This window comes from Heptranchias perlo, chromosome 6 (assembly GCF_035084215.1).
Source record: "Heptranchias perlo isolate sHepPer1 chromosome 6, sHepPer1.hap1, whole genome shotgun sequence".
In the NCBI taxonomy this organism is placed as follows: domain Eukaryota; kingdom Metazoa; phylum Chordata; class Chondrichthyes; order Hexanchiformes; family Hexanchidae; genus Heptranchias; species Heptranchias perlo.
The window spans coordinates 47,692,007-47,713,117 of record NC_090330.1 but is presented as its reverse complement, the minus strand read 5'-3'; the positions used below and the strand labels follow the sequence as shown (position 1 = coordinate 47,713,117).

The 21,111-nt window shown below is 37.4% G+C and overlaps 1 protein-coding gene across 8 annotated transcripts in view; it reads left to right on the top strand.

The window, feature by feature from the left end:
- Window positions 1-21,111, top strand: part of tenm4 (teneurin transmembrane protein 4) — a 414,166-nt gene that overhangs the window by 351,952 nt on the left and 41,103 nt on the right. For all 8 annotated transcript variants that reach the window (XM_067986263.1, XM_067986262.1, XM_067986259.1 and 5 more), the window contains 3 exons: window positions 13,884-14,761; window positions 17,544-17,716; window positions 20,579-20,814. In XM_067986263.1, coding sequence (XP_067842364.1) covers window positions 13,884-14,761; window positions 17,544-17,716; window positions 20,579-20,814 — 1,287 coding nt within the window. The remainder of the gene's footprint in view (window positions 1-13,883; window positions 14,762-17,543; window positions 17,717-20,578; window positions 20,815-21,111) is intronic.

Genomic DNA, 21,111 nt, shown 5'->3' with positions numbered 1-21,111 from the left:
CAATCAGATCAATTCACACTCACCAATAATCAACACAACTTCAATCAGATCAATTCACACTCACCAATACTCAACACAACTTCAATCAAATCAATTCACACTCACCAATAATCAATACAACTTCAATCAGATCAATTCACACCCACCAATAATCAACACAACTTCAATCAGATCAATTCACACCCACCAATAATCAACACAACTTGAATCAGATCAATTCACACTCACCAATAATCAACACAACTTCAATCAGATCAATTCACACTCACCAATAATCAACACAACTCCAATCAGATCAATTCACACTCACCAATAATCAACACAACTTCAATCAAATCAATTCACACTCACCAATAATCAACACAACTTCAATCAGATCAATTCACACTCACCAATAATCAACACAACTCCAATCAGATCAATTCACACTCACCAATAATCAACACAACTTCAATCAAATCAATTCACATTCACCAATAATCAACACAACTCCAATCACATCAATTCACACTCACCAATACTCAACACAACTTCAATCAGACCAATTCACACCCACCAATAATCAACACAACTTCAATCAGATCAATTCACACTCACCAATAATCAACACAACTTCAATCAGATCAATTCACACTCACCAATAATCAACACAACTTCAATCAGATCAATTCACACTCACCAATAATCAACACAACTTCAATCAGATCAATTCACACTCACCAATACTCAATACAACTTCAATCAGATCAATTCACACTCACCAATACTCAATACTACAATCAGATCAATTCACACTCACCAATAATCAACACAACTTCAATCAGATCAATTCACACTCACCATTAATCAACACAACTTCAATCAGATCAATTCACACCCACCAATAATCAACACAACTCCAATCAGATCAATTCACACTCACCAATACTCAATACAACTTCAATCAGATCAATTCACTCTCACCAATAATCAACACAACTTCAATCAGATCAATTCACTCTCACCAATAATCAACACAACTTCAATCAGATCAATTCACACTCACCAATAATCAACACAACTTCAATCAGATCAATTCACACCCACCAATAATCAACACAACTTCAATCACATCAATTCACACCCACCAATACTCAATACAACTTCAATCAGATCAATTCACACTCATCAAAAATCAACACAACTTCAATCAGATCAATTCACACTCACCAATAATCAACACAACTTCAATCAGATCAATTCACACTCATCAATACTCAACACAACTTCAATCAGATCGATTCACACTCACCAATAATCAACACAACTTCAATCAGATCAATTCACACTCACCAATACTCAACACAACTTCAATCAGATCAATTCACACCCACCAATACTCAATACAACTTCAATCAGATCAATTCACACTCACCAATAATCAACACAACTTCAATCAGATACACTCACCAATAATCAACACAACTTCAATCAGATCAATTCACACCCACCAATAATCAACACAACTTCAATCACATCAATTCACACCCACCAATACTCAATACAACTTCAATCAGATCAATTCACACTCACCAATAATCAACACAACTTCAATCAGATCAATTCACACCCACCAATAATCAACACAACTTCAATCAGATCAATTCACACTCACCAATACTCAACACAACTTCAATCAGATCAATTCACACTCACCAATACTCAACACAACTTCAATCAGATCAATTCACACTCACCAATACTCAACACAACTTCAATCAGATCAATTCACACTCACCAATACTCAACACAACTTCAATCAGATCAATTCACACTCACCAATAATCAACACAACTTCAATCAGATCAATTCACACTCACCAATACTCAACACAACTTCAATCAAATCAATTCACACTCACCAATAATCAATACAACTTCAATCAGATCAATTCACACCCATCAATAATCAACACAACTTCAATCAGATCAATTCACACCCACCAATAATCAACACAACTTGAATCAGATCAATTCACACTCACCAATAATCAACACAACTTCAATCAGATCAATTCACACTCACCAATAATCAACACAACTCCAATCAGATCAATTCACACTCACCAATAATCAACACAACTTCAATCAAATCAATTCACACTCACCAATAATCAACACAACTTCAATCAGATCAATTCACACTCACCAATAATCAACACAACTCCAATCAGATCAATTCACACTCACCAATAATCAACACAACTTCAATCAAATCAATTCACATTCACCAATAATCAACACAACTCCAATCACATCAATTCACACTCACCAATACTCAACACAACTTCAATCAGACCAATTCACACCCACCAATAATCAACACAACTTCAATCAGATCAATTCACACTCACCAATAATCAACACAACTTCAATCAGATCAATTCACACTCACCAATAATCAACACAACTTCAATCAGATCAATTCACACTCACCAATAATCAACACAACTTCAATCAGATCAATTCACACTCACCAATACTCAATACAACTTCAATCAGATCAATTCACACTCACCAATACTCAATACTACAATCAGATCAATTCACACTCACCAATAATCAACACAACTTCAATCAGATCAATTCACACTCACCATTAATCAACACAACTTCAATCAGATCAATTCACACCCACCAATAATCAACACAACTCCAATCAGATCAATTCACACTCACCAATACTCAATACAACTTCAATCAGATCAATTCACTCTCACCAATAATCAACACAACTTCAATCAGATCAATTCACTCTCACCAATAATCAACACAACTTCAATCAGATCAATTCACACTCACCAATAATCAACACAACTTCAATCAGATCAATTCACACCCACCAATAATCAACACAACTTCAATCACATCAATTCACACCCACCAATACTCAATACAACTTCAATCAGATCAATTCACACGCACCAATAATCAACACAACTTCAATCAGATCAATTCACACCCACCAATAATCAACACAACTTCAATCAGATCAATTCACACTCACCAATACTCAACACAACTTCAATCAGATCAATTCACACTCACCAATACTCAACACAACTTCAATCAGATCAATTCACACTCACCAATACTCAACACAACTTCAATCAGATCAATTCACACTCACCAATACTCAACACAACTTCAATCAGATCAATTCACACTCACCAATAATCAACACAACTTCAATCAGATCAATTCACACTCACCAATACTCAACACAACTTCAATCAAATCAATTCACACTCACCAATAATCAATACAACTTCAATCAGATCAATTCACACCCACCAATAATCAACACAACTTCAATCAGATCAATTCACACTCACCAATACTCAACACAACTTCAATCAGATCAATTCACACCCACCAATACTCAACACAACTTCAATCAGATCAATTCACACCCACCAATAATCAACACAACTTCAATCAGATCAATTCACACTCACCAATAATCAACACAACTTCAATCAGATCAATTCACACTCACCAATAATCAATACAACTTCAATCAGATCAATTCACACCCACCAATATTCAACACAACTTCAATCAGATCAATTCACACTCACCAATAATCAACACAACTTCAATCAGATCAATTCACACCCACCAATAATCAACACAACTTCAATCAGATCAATTCACACTCACCAATAATCAACACAACTTCAATCAGATCAATTCACACCCACCAATAATCAACACAACTCCAATCAGATCAATTCACACTCACCAATAATCAACACAACTTCAATCAAATCAATTCACACTCACCAATAATCAACACAACTTCAATCACATCAATTCACACTCACCAATACTCATCACAACTTCAATCAGATCAATTCACACTCACCAATAATCAACACAACTTCAATCAGATCAATTCACACTCACCAATAATCAACACAACTTCAATCAGATCAATTCACACTCACCAATAATCAACACAACTCCAATCAGATCAATTCACACTCACCAATAATCAACACAACTTCAATCAAATCAATTCACATTCACCAATAATCAACACAACTCCAATCACATCAATTCACACTCACCAATACTCAACACAACTTCAATCAGACCAATTCACACTCACCAATAATCAACACAACTTCAATCAGATCAATTCACACCCACCAATACTCAACACAACTTCAATCAGATCAATTCACACTCATCAATACTCAACACAACTTCAATCAGATCAATTCACACTCACCAATAATCAACACAACTTCAATCAGATCAATTCACACCCACCAATACTCAACACAACTTGAATCAGATCAATTCACACTCACCAATAATCAACACAACTTCAATCAGATCAATTCACACCCACCAATAATCAACACAACTTCAATCAGATCAATTCACACTCACCAATAATCAACACAACTTCAATCAGATCAATTCACACTCACCAATAATCAACACAACTTCAATCAGATCAATTCACACTCACCAATAATCAACACAACTTCAATCAGATCAATTCACACTCACCAATACTCAATACAACTTCAATCAGATCAATTCACACTCACCAATACTCAATACTCCAATCAGATCAATTCACACTCACCAATAATCAACACAACTTCAATCAGATCAATTCACACTCACCATTAATCAACACAACTTCAATCAGATCAATTCACACCCACCAATAATCAACACAACTCCAATCAGATCAATTCACACTCACCAATACTCAATACAACTTCAATCAGATCAATTCACTCTCACCAATAATCAACACAACTTCAATCAGATCAATTCACTCTCACCAATAATCAACACAACTTCAATCAGATCAATTCACACTCACCAATAATCAACACAACTTCAATCAGATCAATTCACACTCACCAATACTCAACACAACTTCAATCAGATCAATTCACACTCACCAATACTCAACACAACTTCAATCAGATCAATTCACACTCACCAATAATCAACACAACTTCAATCAGATCAATTCACACTCACCAATACTCAACACAACTTCAATCAAATCAATTCACACTCACCAATAATCAACACAACTTCAATCACATCAATTCACACTCACCAATACTCAACACAACTTCAATCACATCAATTCACACTCACCAATAATCAACACAACTTCAATCAGATCAATTCACACTCACCAATAATCAACACAACTTCAATCACATCAATTCACACTCACCAATATACAACACAACTTCAATCAGATCAATTCACACTCACCAATAATCAACACAACTTCAATCAGATCAATTCACACTCACCAATAATCAATACAACTTCAATCAGATCAATTCACACCCACGAATAATCAACACAACTTCAATCAGATCAATTCACAGTCACCAATAATCAACACAACTTCAATCAGATCAATTCACACCCACCAATACTCAACACAACTTGAATCAGATCAATTCACACTCACCAATAATCAACACAACTTCAATCAGATCAATTCACACCCACCAATAATCAACACAACTTCAATCAGATCAATTCACACTCACCAATAATCAACACAACTTCAATCAGATCAATTCACACCCACCAATGCTCAACACAACTTCAATCAGATCAATTCACACTCACCAATAATCAACACAACTTCAATCAGATCAATTCACACTCACCAATAATCAACACAACTTCAATCAGATCAATTCACACCCACCAATACTCAATACAACTTCAATCAGATCAATTCACACTCACCAATACTCAATACTCCAATCAGATCAATTCACACTCACCAATAATCAACACAACTTCAATCAGATCAATTCACACTCACCAATAATCAACACAACTTCAATCAGATCAATTCACACTCACCAATAATCAACACAACTCCAATCAGATCAATTCACACTCACCAATACTCAATACAACTTCAATCAGATCAATTCACACTCACCAATAATCAACACAACTTCAATCAGATCAATTCACACTCACCAATAATCAACACAACTTCAATCAGATCAATTCACACTCACCAATACGCAACACAACTTCAATCAGATCAATTCACACTCACCAATACTCAACACAACTTCAATCGAATCAATTCACACTCACCAATAATCAACATAACTTCAATCACATCAATTCACACTCACCAATAATCAACACAACTTCAATCAAATCAATTCACACTCACCAATAATCAACACAACTTCAATCACATCAATTCACACTCACCAATAATCAACACAACTTCAATCAAATCAATTCACACTCACCAATAATCAACACAACTTCAATCAGATCAATTCACACCCACCAATAATCAATACAACTTCAATCAGATCAATTCACACCCACCAATAATCAACACAACTTCAATCAGATCAATTCACACTCACCAATACTCAACACAACTTCAATCAGATCAATTCACACCCACCAATACTCAACACAACTTCAATCAGATCAATTCACACCCACCAATAATCAACACAACTTCAATCAGATCAATTCACACTCACCAATAATCAACACAACTTCAATCAGATCAATTCACACTCACCAATAATCAATACAACTTCAATCAGATCAATTCACACCCACCAATACTCAACACAACTTCAATCAGATCAATTCACACTCACCAATAATCAACACAACTTCAATCAGATCAATTCACACCCACCAATAATCAACACAACTTGAATCAGATCAATTCACACTCACCAATAATCAACACAACTTCAATCAGATCAATTCACACCCACCAATAATCAACACAACTTGAATCAGATCAATTCACACTCACCAATAATCAATACGACTTCAATCAGATCAATTCACACCCACCAATACTCAACACAACTTCAATCAGATCAATTCACACCCACCAATAATCAACACAACTTCAATCAGATCAATTCACACCCACCAATAATCAACACAACTTCAATCAGATCAATTCACACTCACCAATAATCAATACATTTTCAATCAGATCAATTCACACCCACCAATAATCAACACAACTTGAATCAGATCAATTCACACCCACCAGTACTCAACACAACTTCAATCAGATCAATTCATACTCATCAATACTCAACATAACTTCAATCAGATCAATTCACACTCACCAATAATCAACACAACTTCAATCAGATCAATTCACACCCACCAATAATCAATACAACTTCAATCAGATCAATTCACACTCACCAATACTCAATACAACTTCAATCAGATCAATTCACACCCACCAATAATCAATACAACTTCAATCAGATCAATTCACACTCATCAATAATCAATACAATTTCAATCAGATCAATTCACACTCACCAATAATCAACACAACTTGAATCAGATCAATTCACACCCACCAATACTCAACACAACTTCAATCAGATCAATTCACACTCACCAACAATCAATACAACTTCAATCAGATCAATTCACACCCACCAATAATCAACACAACTTCAATCAGATCAATTCACACCCACCAATACTCAACACAACTTCAATCAGATCAATTCACACCCACCAATAATCAACACAACTTCAATCAGATCAATTCACACCCACCAATACTCAACACAACTTCAATCAGATCAATTCACACCCACCAATAATCAACACAACTCCAATCAGATCAATTCACACTCACCAATACTCAATACAACTTCAATCAGATCAATTCACTCTCACCAATAATCAACACAACTTCAATCAGATCAATTCACTCTCACCAATAATCAACACAACTTCAATCAGATCAATTCACACTCACCAATAATCAACACAACTTCAATCAGATCAATTCACACTCACCAATACTCAACACAACTTCAATCAGATCAATTCACACTCACCAATACTCAACACAACTTCAATCAGATCAATTCACACTCACCAATAATCAACACAACTTCAATCAGATCAATTCACACTCACCAATACTCAACACAACTTCAATCAAATCAATTCACACTCACCAATAATCAACACAACTTCAATCACATCAATTCACACTCACCAATACTCAACACAACTTCAATCACATCAATTCACACTCACCAATAATCAACACAACTTCAATCAGATCAATTCACACTCACCAATAATCAACACAACTTCAATCACATCAATTCACACTCACCAATATACAACACAACTTCAATCAGATCAATTCACACTCACCAATAATCAACACAACTTCAATCAGATCAATTCACACTCACCAATAATCAATACAACTTCAATCAGATCAATTCACACCCACGAATAATCAACACAACTTCAATCAGATCAATTCACAGTCACCAATAATCAACACAACTTCAATCAGATCAATTCACACCCACCAATACTCAACACAACTTGAATCAGATCAATTCACACTCACCAATAATCAACACAACTTCAATCAGATCAATTCACACCCACCAATAATCAACACAACTTCAATCAGATCAATTCACACTCACCAATAATCAACACAACTTCAATCAGATCAATTCACACCCACCAATGCTCAACACAACTTCAATCAGATCAATTCACACTCACCAATAATCAACACAACTTCAATCAGATCAATTCACACTCACCAATAATCAACACAACTTCAATCAGATCAATTCACACCCACCAATACTCAATACAACTTCAATCAGATCAATTCACACTCACCAATACTCAATACTCCAATCAGATCAATTCACACTCACCAATAATCAACACAACTTCAATCAGATCAATTCACACTCACCAATAATCAACACAACTTCAATCAGATCAATTCACACTCACCAATAATCAACACAACTCCAATCAGATCAATTCACACTCACCAATACTCAATACAACTTCAATCAGATCAATTCACACTCACCAATAATCAACACAACTTCAATCAGATCAATTCACACTCACCAATAATCAACACAACTTCAATCAGATCAATTCACACTCACCAATACGCAACACAACTTCAATCAGATCAATTCACACTCACCAATACTCAACACAACTTCAATCGAATCAATTCACACTCACCAATAATCAACATAACTTCAATCACATCAATTCACACTCACCAATAATCAACACAACTTCAATCAAATCAATTCACACTCACCAATAATCAACACAACTTCAATCACATCAATTCACACTCACCAATAATCAACACAACTTCAATCAAATCAATTCACACTCACCAATAATCAACACAACTTCAATCAGATCAATTCACACCCACCAATAATCAATACAACTTCAATCAGATCAATTCACACCCACCAATAATCAACACAACTTCAATCAGATCAATTCACACTCACCAATACTCAACACAACTTCAATCAGATCAATTCACACCCACCAATACTCAACACAACTTCAATCAGATCAATTCACACCCACCAATAATCAACACAACTTCAATCAGATCAATTCACACTCACCAATAATCAACACAACTTCAATCAGATCAATTCACACTCACCAATAATCAATACAACTTCAATCAGATCAATTCACACCCACCAATACTCAACACAACTTCAATCAGATCAATTCACACTCACCAATAATCAACACAACTTCAATCAGATCAATTCACACCCACCAATAATCAACACAACTTGAATCAGATCAATTCACACTCACCAATAATCAACACAACTTCAATCAGATCAATTCACACCCACCAATAATCAACACAACTTGAATCAGATCAATTCACACTCACCAATAATCAATACGACTTCAATCAGATCAATTCACACCCACCAATACTCAACACAACTTCAATCAGATCAATTCACACCCACCAATAATCAACACAACTTCAATCAGATCAATTCACACCCACCAATAATCAACACAACTTCAATCAGATCAATTCACACTCACCAATAATCAATACATTTTCAATCAGATCAATTCACACCCACCAATAATCAACACAACTTGAATCAGATCAATTCACACCCACCAGTACTCAACACAACTTCAATCAGATCAATTCATACTCATCAATACTCAACATAACTTCAATCAGATCAATTCACACTCACCAATAATCAACACAACTTCAATCAGATCAATTCACACCCACCAATAATCAATACAACTTCAATCAGATCAATTCACACTCACCAATACTCAATACAACTTCAATCAGATCAATTCACACCCACCAATAATCAATACAACTTCAATCAGATCAATTCACACTCATCAATAATCAATACAATTTCAATCAGATCAATTCACACTCACCAATAATCAACACAACTTGAATCAGATCAATTCACACCCACCAATACTCAACACAACTTCAATCAGATCAATTCACACTCACCAACAATCAATACAACTTCAATCAGATCAATTCACACCCACCAATAATCAACACAACTTCAATCAGATCAATTCACACCCACCAATACTCAACACAACTTCAATCAGATCAATTCACACCCACCAATAATCAACACAACTTCAATCAGATCAATTCACACCCACCAATACTCAACACAACTTCAATCAGATCAATTCACACCCACCAATAATCAACACAACTTCAATCAGATCAATTCACACTCATCAATAATCAACACAACTTCAATCAGATCAATTCACACCCACCAATACTCAATACAACTTCAATCAGATCAATTCACACCCACCAATAATCAACATAACTTCAATCAGATCAATTCACACTCACCAATACTCAATACAACTTGAATCAGATCAATTCACATTCACCAATACTTAATACAATTTAAACTTCAAATCACTCGACATTTACTTCAAATCAGTAAGCATTTAAGAAATTCAAAATGCCATTTTTTTTTAATGTGATGATCTCATATCTGGAATTTGAGATGCTCACATTTTATAAGAACCAGAATTTTACTTGGCCACAGTAAAAGTCTGGTTTCCACAATTTAATAGTTCAGTTAACCTCAATAACTCCAATTTTAATTCAGCAATATCAGAATTAAACACAAGCCATAACAGATATTAAACACAAGACAAAACAGATATTAAACACAAGACAGATATTAAACACTAGACAAACAGATAAAATTATCAATTTAGCACAAGCTTACTAAAACCCAGTACATTACATTAAATTTCGTTTCGTTCTTTCTTCACGCACGCCTTTCCAAAAACTGTAAAAATACTGGAAATAACTGCTTTCACAGCTAAACAAAATCTTTGTTATATTACACAAAAGGGGAAAACACATAACAAGCATTAAAAGGAGGCGTAGCCTGCAACATCAAAAAGAAAGCACTCATGATTAGGACAGGCTTCTTAAAGTTGAACAGTGACAGTTCAACCTATAATGTTTGTGACTTAACCCCATTCTGTACAGACTCAAAGTCTCAAGCTCACAGTCTGTGTCCTCACCCATGCCTGGTGTGGTAAAGGTCCCTCCATCTTTTTCTTGCTTACAATTCATCAGAGCTTGCAAAGCAGCTTGACGTCCACGATCTCCTACCCCCACTACTTTCCAGACCACAGCTGTCGTACCCGCCCATCCCTGCCTGCCTGCTCGTATCCCTGCTGACAGATGCATGAATACCTCGGGGCTACAAGCATATAGTATCATTCGCACCTTCTCTCCATCATCACAGTCACTCAATTTAGCAGTTTGATCTATTGCTGCTATTGAGGCTCCTGGTTCTTTCCTGACTTTTATTTCAGGAATGGTTCTTACTAGTCTGTGTAATTGCATACCCATATAGGGGATCTCTATGGCCTGTGCCACATTCTCTGCAGCGTTTTCAACCTCTGCAGCCCCATCCTCTGGTAGCTGAGCTTCCTCTTTGACCCTAACTCTCCCGACTGCCCGTTTGACCGTACACATGGGGACCATTCTGGGTATCGATTCTGATCGTCACTGATTCTTGCTGGAGTACTGTTCCACAGTGTGACTGTGACCGTCTCCTATACATGGCCTGAGTTCTTCTTGAGGAACCTGGACAATAAATGTTGGCTGGTTATCTTCTATAGATGCTTCACAGCCAAGCCTGATTCTGACCTTAATTTATGTCAACACAATCACATTTCCCAGTAGGAATCATTTGACAGCAGACAGGAGTGAGGATCCTGTTTGATTTCCCACCCTCCCCTTCCTCCCTAGTCTGAGGAGAGTGAGACCAGCTGTAGCACCCCTGTTGCCATTAATTTGTTCCACACTTGGCAATATACATACCAACTGAACCATTATGGGAGGTCATTATGGTAGTTTTAACAAAATATTGTACACCAGGATCTAATTTTGAAGCCCTTTCAAATTGAATGTTTCTGACAAATTAAGGACATTCACATATTCCTCACTTTTGCGCAATCAACTATACTGTACTTAAGAATGAAAGTCATAAGGTTATCACACTGACAATGAAAGGATAAATAAAGTTACAATGGAAATGCAGGTTTTGTTAGTTATATCTTGATAGCACACAGAAAACAGTCAATTTTGGCTGTCTGCCATGTTAACTGGGGCAAGAATATTCTTTTATCATTTAGAAGAATAAAAAGCCTTTCAGCTAGGCCTCAACGGTATTGTGAAACCACAGGCCATGAAATTTTAAAAAGGCAGCTTTGATAGGAAATGGGTTTTAAACATTGAAAATTCACTAGTTATTTAAAAAGAAATTCGCTTCCTGATGCTAATGCAAATATAAGGGAAAATATGCATACTGCATCATGAAATATGTATCTCATTTATTATGGTGTTATTTCCCAACTGTCAGGGACGTAATATACTGGAGTTCATTTCACATCACCTCTTCACAAATCCCATTCTTATGCAGATAATAATCTTTTTATTAAAGATATATCCTAGTGAGATTTTTAATTATTTCTAGCTCTAAAAAATTCTCTTTCTCATTGAAGACTTTTATTAAGCAAAGTTAAAGTGCTGGTGTCCAAGCCTGACTGAACTGAGGGATTTCAGACCAAATGAAGCTAAAATTCTGAAACATTAGAACATGTGCTGACTGAAGTGTTGCCTTAATATGTAAACTGATTCAGGGGCATCATCAGCCTGTATCAGCCATGTGAAATGTTGGCTCAAATTAATAGAACCTGCTACCACTAGCTGCAGTCTGCCAAAGGTAGAATTCTTTCAAGCTGTACCAGTGAATTCTATTGTTTAACAATGTAAAAGATTGGAGATTGCAGGATTTTGTGAAAGAATGGAGAATTTCAGCCTCTTCCACACATATTGTAGATTTTTACTGAGCCCATTAGATGGTACCAAGATTATTAAGGATTACTATTATTATTAATAACCTGCTAAGTCTTCCTGATGTTGGCTGGTATAAACCAGCGTTTATTGCAAACTTGGCTCCATGGCATTTTTGAGAAAGGGAGAAATCCAGGGTTTACAAAGGGGATGAAATGGCATTGTCTTTTCCTTTTTAAAAATTCATGTCTTCATGGAAAATAATTCAGGTGTCATTTTGTGTTAGGGGGAGGAGAGAGGAGAGCTACATTGCATTTTTGATGATGTCGTGCATAAATGACACAGTGATTTTCCAGTTTAACTTACATAATTCGATCTTGCGTTTGTTTAAAAAAAAACAAGAAAGGCTTACTGGATATTTTCATCACTAAGTCATTGCTTCAAAGTGCAAGCATTCATAGGATCTTCCTTTCAAAGAATTGGTTAGTCATACATCTTGTGTGCACTCTAGAAGGAGAGAGTGACAAATTTCAGCATCATCGCTATATATATTACTGTCCTACTTCTCGGATTTAAGTCAGATATTTCCAACAGCTGTTGATTTTGTAACACTTTACCCACAGGTACGTCTGGAATGGCCCACTGATCTGGCAGTGAATCCCATGGATAATTCCCTTTATGTGTTGGACAACAATGTGGTACTTCAGATTTCAGAAAATCACCAAATTCGCATTGTGGCTGGGCGCCCAATGCACTGTCAAGTGCCGGGAATTGATCATTTCCTGCTTAGCAAGGTGGCGGTGCACTCAACTCTAGAGTCAGCCAGTGCCATTTCCATTTCCCATAATGGAATCTTATATATAGCGGAAACAGACGAGAAGAAAATTAATCGTGTGCGCCAAGTCACAACAAACGGTGAAATATCTCTAGTTGCTGGAGCACCAACTGGTTGTGACTGCAAAAATGATGCCAACTGTGAATGTTATTCAGGTGATGATGGATATGCAAAGGATGCCAAACTAAATGCTCCCTCATCCCTGGCAATATGTCCTGAGGGAGAACTGTTCATAGCAGATCTGGGGAACATCCGTATTAGATTTGTTCGGAAAAACAGGCCATTCCTCAATTCTCAAAATCTCTATGAAGTTGCTTCAACCATTGATCAAGAACTGTATTTATTTACCCTCAATGGTAGCCATCTGTACACCCAGAGCCTTATCACTGGAGACTACCTTTATAATATCACTTACACTGGGAATGGAGACATCAGCACAATCAAAGACAATAATGGGAACTTGTTAAATATTCGACGGGATGCCACTGGAATGCCACTCTGGCTTGTAGTGCCAGATGGACAGGTTTACTGGCTGACTATTGGCACAAACAGTGCTTTGAAGAGTGTGTCTACGCAGGGACATGAACTGGCTATGATGACGTATCATGGCAGTACTAGTCTCATGGCAACTAAAAGTAATGAAAATGGATGGACCACCTTTTATGAGTAAATATATATATTTTATTTATATTAAATGGATAAGTAAGTGTTGGTGGGTATTTTCAATATAAACTAATCTCCTTCCATCTATATACCATTAGAAAGTGGCAAGGAGTCTATTTATAATTTAATTTCCCTTTACCATCCACACAGAGAGTCTCCACTCTAATCAGCACACACAGGTGGGAGCCGTACCTCTGATCACAACAATGAAACCTAACAGCAAGCAACTCCACGGGAAGACTCACAGATTGTTATCCAGCCCAGTCAGGCATGTGGCATGTTGGAGACAACTGAGCCAGGGAAAGTCAGTAGCAGCACACACTATATGGTAGTACTGGGCTGGTGCTGAGATTTCCAGGTCTGGGCATCATCTGGTTGGCATTTGAGGCTGACTTAGATTCTGAAATGCAGAGTTTCTGTAGATCCTCTTACCAGTGCCTGTCATCACTGACGACTTAAGCAAAATTTGCACAGCTGCATTTGGAGACCTGATGTGACTAGTTTTTGATGTTAATCAGACTTTAATTCTTAACTTTTCTTCTTGAAGTAAAACAGTTCATAAATCTAAATCTAAATTTTCAGTGGGGATTTCCTTTAAGTTTCTACTGTTCCAACCACATCAGCTGGTGTGCAGAAGATTGGCCTCTGTTGTAAAAGTTATTTTAAATAAACTTTTCAAACAAAGAAGCTGTTGGACTTGTTTGAAGGTCTTGCAAATCAAGAAAAATAGTTTTCATTAAGCGATATCACAGCTGAGAAAGCAGCTAGTTTATAATATCAAAGCTGGTAAAGAAGACTGATCAAGCACACTTTGATATTGTAATTCATATTTTTTTAACGAATGATTAATGATTTAATACTGGTCTCATAAAATTACTATAAGAAATGTTAACAGGAAGCTGTTCAGAAAGCACCTGGTCTAACCCCATTGAAAATAGAAACTCCTGACCTTTGAAGGTGGGGAAGGAATAAAATAGAAATAGGGAGGTGTAAGGGGTGATGAAATGTTTTCTAACTGATTAAACTGCAAAATGTTTGAGTTTGTTGTTTAGATGATATTGTCAACAAAGGGTTAAAAAGGAGTATATTTGTTAAATAACTCATTGCAGCATTTAACTTCCCTTATTATTTCCCAATGACAGCAATGTTTTGCTGCTTCTCACCTAATTATCTTCAGAAGTCACACTATCACACTAGGGCTGCCTCCTTTGCTCCACAGTGACTATGATATATGCTGCTGTGCATCATTTATATTATACACTTCAATTGAGGTTAATGTTTAATTCAGTGTGGTCCCAATCAAAGTCTGTAAATGGACAAAGAGTTGTTTCATTGGCGAAGTCTTTCACTGTGGGATAAAGTGACATAACGCATTGATTAAACATGATTTTACGCTAATAAGTAGCACAAAAATATAGTTTCAGGTTTTACGTTAGTCAATAGTGCAAAAATTAATTTCAAAAGGATGGGAGAGTGCCCTGTTGTCCCATTCCACAAATTCAACAATGCTGCAGTTGCAGGAGACAGTATCTTTGCTCTCGTAAAACTTTTGTAATATGTTTCTTTCTATGTAGTTTTTTTCTTAACTTTAAAAGCTCTTGGGGCAGCCGTATATGTTAATATAATGGGGTAGAAATTTGTATGCATGTGCCTGTTTATCAGGCATAAAACAGGCTCAATGCTGACAAATTTAGCAGTGGATTGGTCTGCACCCAATCTGTGCATGTGTTTGGGCCACTGTTAAGTTTGTCTGGTCCATTTTTAGGTGTCCCAGCTGCCGCCTGAAACATGCATTAGGTCCCTTGCGTATGTTGATAAGGGGCCTCATGTCTGTTGAAGGTCCCCTATGGAAAATTTGTTTATGATCATCCGGATAGGTGCCCGGCCTGCCCCAATCAGAATTCTTCAGAACACAACTTGGACAAATTTCCACCCCAATGTCTTCATCATGTTTGTGTACACTTCTGTGTACTTAATAATATGCCTCATTAGAGGCTTTAGCAGACAACTCGGTTTCAGAAAATTTTTATTTAATTAAATTTTAATTTAAATAATGCACCAAAATAAGGATAACATGCAAAAAGTATGAAAGCAAAAACCTTTCTACAATACCTGAGTTTTGTTAATAGTAGTATATTGAAATTAACAAAAATATCAGTAATTCAGTTGAGCTGATAATGTTTCTTACTGAAATTTGTCAATAAACAGATATATATTTCTGGTTACATATCATTTTGAAATGGAAGCATGTTCAAAATACCAATGGATGTAATCTGAACTGGTGTGCTGGATAGTATTTGTTTTTTCAACAAGTTTTGGACTCCCTGGTTTCAATGTTATGCTCCCAGATAGTCATCATGGACCCTCCCCTCAAAAACGATTATCATCATTGGTGAGACATTTGGTTAATTCAATGGGTGTGCCTCTCGTGATAGAATCTCAAATCCTTCTTTTGAAAATCCTACACTGGTGATTATATACAATGCTTTATTTGTGTGATTTATTGATTTTGAGTTTCTCACATATAAATTATCCTCCCCATGGGATATCTAATTACTGATCACAGCCTTAAAATAAATTAATCCTATTTGCATGGTTCTTGTGATGCTGAGCGATCTATGTATTTTGTTTTTTCAAAGAATTCCAACAGAACTGTCCAGTAAAAATTGGAAATCCTGTTCGAGAAATTGTAAATTGCATAAGATTGTTGTGTGCAGTATAAAAACTCAAGCATTTTCAGTCAAAGAAAACGTATAAAATATAAACACAATTGCTTTCCATCTAGGTATGATAGTTATGGCCGCTTGATCAATGCAACTTTTCCCACTGGCCACATCAACAGTTTCCATGGTGATATTGATAACTCCGTTCGAGTGCATGTAGAGACGTCTAATAAGGATGATGTTACTATAACAACCAATTTGTCAGCAGCAGGTGCATTCTACACCCTAGTCCAAGGTAAGTTCATTGACTATTATTGGGACTGTTAGCTATTACCTCCTATTCTTCGCTGTCTCACTAATAAGAGCTAATAATTGCACCAAGGTTTCATATTATTCTAACTATAGTGGTCATGTAGTATATGTATTTGCCTCTTAACAGATCACCCATTGTACTACTCAGATGAGTCAGCATACATATACTATCTTCTAATGTCAAGGAGGTCATTTTAACTTTTGGTGATGGTGTGAAACAGGTGATATCAGATTGGCTGGCCATTATACACCCCAACGGATTTTCCTTTCCATTGACGTCAATGAAAAGACAAATCAGGCAGGGTATATAACGGGCAGCTAATCTAATATTGCCTGCTTTACACTATTGCCAAGAGTTAAAATCACCCTCAAGAACATTATACAGTGTATTATCTACTAGCAGCAAAAAAAAAGCTGAAACTGTAATCGAGGTAGAAACATATAGCTGTGAGTGATGCCATAGAAGAACCACTAGTATTATTATACAAATAGTGGGAATTGGTTGGCACAATAGGTTAAATGTTGTCCTTTATCCTCTGGGACCAAGATTCAAATCCAGCCCAGACTGATGAGAGGAAAGTAGCCTTAGTCTGCTGGCTGTAAGGTTCCTACGTGAAATTAGTTTGGGCAGTTTCAATCCAGTTCCTAATGGGCACAGGCTTTGAGAACAAAATTATTGACAATTAGACACTGATTGGCATGTTCCCTTAGAGAAGCTACAGGATTGCTGGTGTGAGAAATGGGAAAAATGTTATGCTGGTGCTGTAGGGGATAAAACAACAACAACTTGCGTTTATATAGCACCATTAATAGAGTAAAACGACCCAAGGCGCTACACAGGAGCGTTATTAAACAAAATTTGACACCGAGCCACGTAAGGAGATATTAGGAAGTGACCAAAAGCTTGGTCAAAGAGGTAGGTTTTAAGGAGCATCTTAAAGGAGGAGAGAGGGGTAGAGAGGCAGAGAGGTTTAGAGATGGAATTCCAGAGCTTAGGGCCTAGGCAACTGAAGGCACGGCTGCCAATGGTGGTGCGATGAAAATCAAGGATACGCAAGAGGCAAGAATTGGAGGAGCGTAGAGATCTCGGAGGATTGTAGGGCTGGAGAAGGTTTTGGAGATAGGGAGGGGCGAGGCCGTGGAGGATTTGAAAACAAGGATAAGAATTTTAAAATTGAGGCATTCCCAGACCGGGAACTAATGTAGGTCAGTGAGCACAGGGGTAATGGAAGAACGGGATTTGGTACGAGTTAGGATATGGGCAGTAGAGTTTTGGAGGAGCTCAAATTTATGGTGGAAGATGGGAGGCCAGCTAGGAGAGCATTGGAATAGTCGAGAGTAGAGGTAACAAAGGCATGGGTGGGGGTTTTAGCAGCAGATGAGCTGAGGCAGGGCAGAGACAGGCGATGTTACGGAGGTGGAAGTAGGCGGTCTTGTTGATGGAGCAGAAATGTGGTCAGAAGCTCATCTCAGGGTCAAATAGGACGCCAAGGTTGCGAACGGTCTGATTCAGCCTCAGACAGTGGTCAGGGAGAGGGATGGCGTTGGTGGCTAGGGAACGGAGTTTGTGGCGGGGACCGAAGACAATGGCTTCGGTCGTCCCAATATTTAGTTGAAGGAAATTTTTGCTCATCCAGTACTGAGGTTGTTGTGGCAGTTTACTTGTTTTTAAAGGTTCTTTAGATTTTTTAATTGTGTGTACTTAGGAGCTCTATTCTGCCTCTGGCAATGGTAAACCTGACCTGTTTGCACCTAAAATGGGAAGAGTTCCATTCCCCAACACTAATATACTGATATCACTAACCTTGATGAACACAATGGGGTCAGTTCACACCAGGTCCAAGGGACTGGAGAAGGAACATTCGGCTTAGGGAGTTCCCATGCTAGTCTCATTCCCATCCCATCATTTGCCTTGTATTGGGTGGATGGAAGTTCTGCCCCATACAAGGCAATATAGAAACTCGCAGAAATGGTGGAGACTTAATGTAACCAGGTGTCCCCCATTTCTTTCAAAGAACTCCCGTGGAATTTCAAGGCCACTGTGCTTTTGTCCTTCTACCTTGAAGGCACATTCCCCTTTTCTCCTGCTATCTTTCTTCACTGACTAATGAGTGATTACTGACTTATGAGGGCTAAGAAGGTGACCTGTTCCCAGGCCATTGACAGTGTTGTTCATTCTCATGATTAAATAAAGCAGCCTAATAGTAACTTTACTTTTAGTTTCCTTTCCCTGGCCTCTATTTGACACTTGTCTACAGCACCATGGCTGAGATCGGAAAACTATTGAAGTGGAGGATTGAACCTGCATCCAACCAATTCCATGAGTTCTCTCATTCCCTCTTGCCTCTCTTACTTTGCCTCCATCTCTTACGTTTTTGAAAAATATATCTCACAAAAGAATATTTTTAAAATACAGATAGCATTCAAGCTGAGGAGAGGCTGCATTTGAGTTCTGTATCATTTATAGGTGGGTTACATAAAGTTTTTGAAAGTGTCCTGATTCCAAACTTTGGTGGCTGAGTTTGGTGAGGAAAGAAGAAGCTTAATAGTAGAACAATTTATTAATCTGCTTCCCTTGAATTTTCAGACCATCCTAATTTAATTTGATTTGAATTGAGACTCTGTATTTATCCAGGTGCTTGTCTCCACTAGTTGCATAAAACATACACGAACCTGTAGCCTCTTATCTCTCCACTGTGTGAGCATCAGATCATTTGCCAATGGAAGCAAACACGTTAAAATAGCAGTACTTGTATTGACTGTCTGTCTGATTTGAGACACAAACAGCCACTTTTCCAAACAATGCTTACAATATTTAGAAATGTTGATTTCTTTGTATTCTTAGATCAAGTTCGAAATGGATATCACGTTGGTGCAGATGGTTCATTGAGGCTTATGCTAGCCAATGGCATGGAAGTTGCACTGCAAACAGAGCCACATCTCTTAGGTGGCACTGTAAATCCTACTGTTGGAAAACGCAATGTTACGCTGCCTATTGAGAATGGCTTAAACTTAGTGGAATGGAGACAACGGAAAGAGCAAGCGAGAGGACAGATCACTGTATTTGGACGAAGACTTAGGGTGAGTAAGACCTAGCAAAATGAAGTTGTACACAGAATACAGAGCTTTCCAAAACTGATCCCACCTGTGATTGCATTTTGTTAACCCACATGTGGGGCTCGATTTTACAATGGTGGCGGGTTGGCAGCGGGGGGGGGGGGTGGTATGCGTGTGGCAAACCCGCATGAGCAAAACTTACCGTTTCCGACACGATCGCATGTTGATTGCTGATGATTAACGTCCTCTCTGGGTTTCGTGCCCGGCAGCCAGTCTGAAGGACAGGCTAGCTGCGGTCAGGAGCTGTAACCCAAGGGGGGA